The sequence below is a fragment of the Eleginops maclovinus genome, chromosome 20 (genome assembly GCF_036324505.1).
Source record: "Eleginops maclovinus isolate JMC-PN-2008 ecotype Puerto Natales chromosome 20, JC_Emac_rtc_rv5, whole genome shotgun sequence".
Classification (NCBI taxonomy): domain Eukaryota; kingdom Metazoa; phylum Chordata; class Actinopteri; order Perciformes; family Eleginopidae; genus Eleginops; species Eleginops maclovinus.
The window spans coordinates 24,423,882-24,429,966 of NC_086368.1; the positions used below are offsets into that span (position 1 = coordinate 24,423,882).

At 41.1% G+C, this 6,085-nt stretch overlaps 1 protein-coding gene across 1 annotated transcript; it reads left to right on the top strand.

Annotated features, from left to right (window-relative positions):
- The first annotated feature begins 217 nt into the window (after positions 1-217).
- Positions 218-5,479, top strand: LOC134882641 (protein transport protein Sec61 subunit alpha). The gene is made up of 12 exons (XM_063910460.1): positions 218-394; positions 1,235-1,302; positions 1,412-1,477; positions 1,570-1,648; positions 1,851-1,982; positions 2,146-2,255; positions 2,554-2,707; positions 2,794-2,954; positions 3,060-3,257; positions 4,027-4,218; positions 4,305-4,381; positions 4,484-5,479. Exons 1-12 carry the CDS (start codon positions 388-390, stop codon positions 4,668-4,670), a joined length of 1,431 nt encoding a protein of 476 aa, XP_063766530.1. The 5' UTR covers positions 218-387; the 3' UTR covers positions 4,671-5,479.
- The last annotated feature ends 606 nt before the right edge of the window (positions 5,480-6,085 follow it).

The following is a 6,085-nucleotide window of genomic DNA, read 5'->3' on the forward strand; positions in this document are numbered from 1 at the left end:
GCTGCTTATCTTTGCCATTACAGCATCTCTGTTCAGGATGTTGAGTCTGGAGTATGGCACCCCCAGAGGATGGGAGAATTCAAGTTTGCAGGGGTTAAGGGGTTTCTACATTTGAACAATTAAAATGTTTTTTGGAGTTTAATGGGTTTGTTTATCCCCTCAAGTATGCTGTCCTTATAATAAATTTAAAAAACTACTGTATATGTGTTAAATGATGCTCTGTTTGTTTATGTGTGTCTCAGAGAAGTGACGTGTGTTAGCCGCTACTCTGGTGACGTGTCTCTGCTGCTCTCTCTTTCTCCCGGAGCGGCTTGATGGAGCCACACTGACTCGGATCAACACTCAGACTGGTACCAGGAACACGGCAGGAGCTGAACTTAAGACACCATGGGGAGTAAGTGACATTACTCTCTTGTATTCACGGTTTGAGTTTGTTTGAATATACCTGCCGCCTTCTTTCAATCTCGAACATTAGCAGGCATTAAAGCGTTCGCCGGTAAGCTAATAAGCTAACCTTGAGTAGGTTAAGGCTAGGTTGCAGCTAGGTTGCAGCTAGCTTTAGCTAATTTGAAGAATTGGTTATAACAAAAATTGGTTCTAGTCTTCTTTCTTCTAAGTAAGATTTGATTCACAACTTGCGAAAATGTACATCACATTGCATCCATTTTTTGAAAATGCGTCCAATACTACTGTTTTTTTTAAAGTCCTTTTGGGATTAAACGCTAGTTAGCATCATGCTAGCTGTTTGGGCTCTACATCCATGATAGTTTACTGTAAATACAAATGGATGCTGGTTTCACCTTATTTTTACACGAATGCGTTGCAATGCCAGATTGACTTGTCTACTGCCATAACATAATTCAGTGGTTTATGTTAAATGGCTTGCTGTCAAAGTCAATCCCTCTGATTAAAACAGCTGATCGGCTCCAGGACAAAACATTCTGCAGCGATCCTGCAAAACGGTGTAAAACGACTGCACACACCAAATACTAGCTACTCCAAATTTGCTCAAATGTATTTGTTTGTACGTCTAAATATTCTTAAGAAAATCTAATTAATTGCTGCATTGGCCAGATGTCAGCTGTTTAGCTGGTGGTTAGTGATGACGTTGCATGTAAAGTAACTCGGTTTGAGAAGACTAATGACTCAGATTTCTCAATTATTTGTGATCAAATGTACTGATAATGACTGTTATGTGTTACTTCAGTTTTTTAACTTCAATCTTTTTCTGCAGTTAAATTTCTGGAGTTCATCAAGCCGTTCTGTGCGGTCTTGCCAGAAATTCAGAAACCAGAAAGAAAGGTATGTTTACGTCTTCTCAAAATGCTATTATTATGTTGAATTATGTATTCATTTTGCTTATTTTCAACGCATTTGATTGACAATTGCCTATTGTCTTTTTTCCTTGCAGATTCAATTTAGAGAAAAAGTACTATGGACCGCCATTACACTTTTCATCTTTCTGGTCTGCTGCCAGGTAAATGTTTGATTATAATGACAACCATCCTACTGTTTCTGTGAGCTGTGATAATGGTTTATGACACTAATTTCAAACATTTCTCTGTGCAGATTCCTCTTTTCGGCATCATGTCTTCAGATTCAGCAGATCCCTTTTACTGGATGAGAGTAATCCTGGCTTCCAACAGAGGTGCTTTAATTGATTATATTTAACTGAGTAAACCGCTGAGTTCTGTGCAGCTACAACAAGTTGAAATAATCAACAGTGTTGTTATCAGTCCTGATGTAATCTCATTATCACATGTGATAAGTCAAAGGTCAACTAACAAAGTGCCATACGCATTGTTCCTGCTGCTGTAGTAAATAACACTTGTAATGCTGTCTACCTCCAGGTACTCTGATGGAGCTGGGCATCTCACCCATTGTCACCTCAGGCCTTATCATGCAGCTGCTGGCTGGTGCAAAGATCATTGAGGTGGGAGACACCCCCAAGGACCGAGCCCTCTTCAACGGAGCTCAGAAATGTAGGTCTACTGCTCACAACATTTGTTATTTTTAGAAATATTGACACAAACCTTTGAAATCCGACTTTGTTTTGTTTCCTCTGAAGATAACAGACACATATTCAGTAATATCTATTGCAGCTCTCCCTGCATATTACAACTCATGTTTTCTGTCTTTTTGCAGTGTTTGGAATGATCATCACCATTGGACAGGCCATTGTTTACGTCATGACCGGCATGTATGGAGACCCTTCAGAGATGGGTGCTGGGATATGCTTGCTCATCATCATCCAGGTTACTACAAACTTTAATAAAATATGTTATTATAATTTAGGGTGTTTTTAAAAATCTATTTGTAAATCAAATGCATCATTATTTGTAAAATTGATCTCTCTAAAGTATTTACATTCTTTATAGTAATCTGCCAAACAACCTGACTATAAAGCATGTTTGCTCTTGTCAGTTCATGTTTTACAAATCAAGACACAATTTCATCATCTTCCTTTTTGTAAATATAGTTTTTCTTCTCTTGTTTTGAACAGCTGTTTGCTTCTGAATCAGCCCAATACTAACCTCCTGTGTGTTTCTTCAGCTCTTCGTTGCAGGTCTGATTGTCTTGCTGCTGGACGAGCTGCTCCAGAAGGGCTATGGTCTGGGCTCTGGTATCTCTCTCTTCATTGCGACTAACATCTGTGAGACCATCGTCTGGAAGGCCTTCAGCCCCACCACTGTCAACACCGGCAGAGGTACTTAGAACTGCGTAAAGATAAAAGAAACACATGTTTGTTAAATGTCATAATGGCTAACACTGTGACTGCTGTTGTTTATCCAGGTACTGAGTTCGAGGGAGCCATCATTGCTCTCTTTCATCTCCTGGCCACCCGCACAGACAAGGTGCGCGCCCTGAGAGAAGCCTTCTACAGACAGAACCTGCCTAACCTCATGAACCTCATTGCCACCGTCTTCGTGTTTGCAGTGGTCATATACTTCCAGGTGAGCTGGCAATAAAACTCTGATGTTATCACACTGAAATGATTTGGATATCATGTTTGGATGCGAATATGAGCTTACTGGTGGCTTGCTTTTTTACCTCACCAGGGCTTCAGGGTCGACCTGCCCATAAAGTCAGCACGGTACCGTGGTCAGTACAACACCTACCCCATCAAACTGTTCTACACCTCCAACATCCCCATCATCCTGCAGTCTGCCCTCGTCTCCAATCTCTACGTCATTTCTCAGATGCTCTCAACACGCTTTAGCGGCAACTTCATCGTGAACCTCCTGGGAACTTGGTCTGTAAGTATGACAGAGGCACAGCTGCACCTCCAGCAGGTTTAGTCAATTCAATTCAATGGTACCTTATTATTAGAATTGGTTACATTTCTGTTGTGCGCATAATGCTTGAGACGATAGATAAATCCAGTCTTGGTCTATGCACTGGTGAAACTAGAGGAGATTGGATTACATCTCATGCTGCGTTTCCACTCCACAGAATAGTACAGCTTGACTCTATAGATTTTGAACTAGCAAGAGTTTTGGATTACATCTTGTACTTCTTTTAGGTACCCATTGAGACAAGGTTGCAAGTGAGCTTGGCCGATACTAAAGGGTAAAATAAAAGCCTGCAGATCATGGCCCCGCACAAATATATCATTCTTAAATAGTGAAGCTACACTCTTAAGTGGTCGCAACTTTTTGCGTTCATTTCGAAAAATGGCAGCTTGCAAAACTACGCCGTACAATAAACAGTGCAGACATTCCTCTTTTATGGTTCTACGGTGAAAGGATTCAGCATGTTTTCAGCTAAATGCGTGACCGCAGTTTAACATGACGGTGTCAAGGTGATCAGCTGAGAATCCCTCTTACTCTAACGGGTACAATCCACAGTGGGAAACAAAAATACAGAAAGAGAATACCAGGTACCAAGAGTGAGTTGAGGCGAAATCATGGAGTAATATGAGGCATTATTTATTTGAGTAAATCAGGCATATTTGCATTCTGTGTCTCGTTTTCCATGTCGTCATGGATGTGCATCATCTGACGAACAATATCTCATTGTGTTTAGGATGCAACAAGTGGTGGACCAGCTCGAGCCTACCCTGTGGGCGGTCTCTGCTACTTCCTTTCTCCTCCGGAGTCGTTTGGTTCTGTCCTGGACGACCCGGTTCACGCTGTCATCTACATCGTCTTCATGCTCGGCTCCTGCGCCTTCTTCTCAAAGACCTGGATCGAGGTCTCAGGATCTTCTGCTAAAGATGTAAGTGTTTTTACAAGCATTTAACACCGTGCTTTGCGTCAGTCCCGCATGAAAGTAACCCTCATGTATCACTTTGTGCGTCTCAGGTGGCGAAGCAGCTGAAGGAGCAGCAGATGGTGATGAGGGGACACAGAGAGACTTCCATGGTGCATGAGCTGAACAGGTACAAAGCATTCTGAGTCTCAGATTTCATGTGTTACCTGCAGCATATTGAAATTTGTCCTTCAGAATATTTTTGTATTGACGATGGATTTATTATTCACAGGTACATCCCCACTGCTGCTGCATTCGGTGGCCTCTGCATAGGAGGGCTGTCCGTCATGGCTGACTTCCTGGGTGCCATTGGTTCGGGTACAGGAATCCTTTTGGCGGTCACCATCATCTACCAGTACTTTGAAATCTTTGTGAAGGAGCAGAGCGAAATGGGCAGCATGGGAGCACTACTCTTCTAAAAAATACCAACCTTCGGACACACATAAGACACAAAGCATCCCCCCCCCCCCCCCCATCATTATTTTAATTTTGCAATTTTTTGCAATTCGCACAATCAGTTCATTTTGCAGCTGGAATAGGTTGTTTTTTTTCCTCCGCCACCTGTGTTTTCCAATGTTACCTCTTTGGCAATTGAAACCGTTTTTCCCAGCAGGCTGCCTGAGACCCCACTGACTGTCTTATAAGCTGAAACATGCCTAAAAGCACACCAGTGTGAGGTGATGTCTTTGATTTACCTCTGGCATTGTTCATCGCAGCTTGTTCAAGGAACACTAAGACAGAAACGACGTGTAAGTGCTAATTGTAAGCTGAAAGCACTGCCTGGACTTTTTGGGGGAGTATAAAGAAAGCCATGTCAGGTCCATCACAAAGTAGCAATCATGGCTGAGGTGTCAGGGGACCTATAGTAGGGATTGAAATGTATAAATAAAATATGCTTGTTCTCCTGATGAGGTCTCTGGTATTCTCAGACAAAGCCGCTGTGGTTTTTATTTTTATTTTTTCGATATTTTTATTGATGGACTTTGTTTATATTCACTTTGGTCTTATGTAGGGCACATTGGTTTGTCCTCTGTCTGGGTCCTCAAAGGAAAGTGTGTCTGTGTCGTCATGCTCTTTTATTCCCAGACTATTGCTGCACAATACTGCCGACGTGGTCGGGATGAGGGTGGGTTTGATAGGGATGAAAAAGGGTTTCATTTTGGTTTTTACTTTATGTAACAGACATAATTGTGTTATTAAAAAAAAACAAGACTGTTTTTCCAACGTACTTGAAAATGTGTTTTTATTCCTATTATCCCCTTATTGTGTTTTGATCCTGCATGTTCTGTGACCACTCGTGACATAACAACACGCGCGTTATTAATTTACTATATTTGTTGCACTGATATAACCCACTATAGTTGAGATAATTTTAAGCCTTGCATTGTCTTTTACAGACTGGCTACAGGTTAATTAAGTTGTACCTTGCACTTCACTTCCACCAGAGGTCCCTGTAGGAAGTTTGATATGCCTACGTAACAGTTAAGAGTAAAAAATAACGAGGGATTTTGCTATTGAACTGTCTATTCTGATGCATCAGTATCAGCAGCCTCCTTGTATTTATCCAATGTTTGCATCAAATGTTGACGTATAGAGCTTAAATGTGACAATGAAAACTGGAATGAATAAGATGGATGAAATAACACAAACCAGAAGTGCAGATGACTTTAGATATCATTCGATCTGAACAAAAAGTATCATAAAATACGAGCATTTATGGAAGTTAAATTCGGTCATAGTTAAGAAAACATGTTTTGGCATTTAGACCCTAATTCACCTTTGCGTCTGCTTGTTCCTTATAATAAAAAGTCAAATATGTGTAGGGTTATTTACC

Bases quoted from the DNA above. Each gene is read 5' to 3' on its own strand.
- LOC134882641 (XM_063910460.1), top strand. The intron at 1,478-1,569 runs GTAAATGTTTGA...TTCTCTGTGCAG, and splicing joins TCTTTCTGGTCTGCTGCCAG to ATTCCTCTTTTCGGCATCAT. The intron at 4,219-4,304 runs GTAAGTGTTTTT...TGTGCGTCTCAG, and splicing joins CAGGATCTTCTGCTAAAGAT to GTGGCGAAGCAGCTGAAGGA.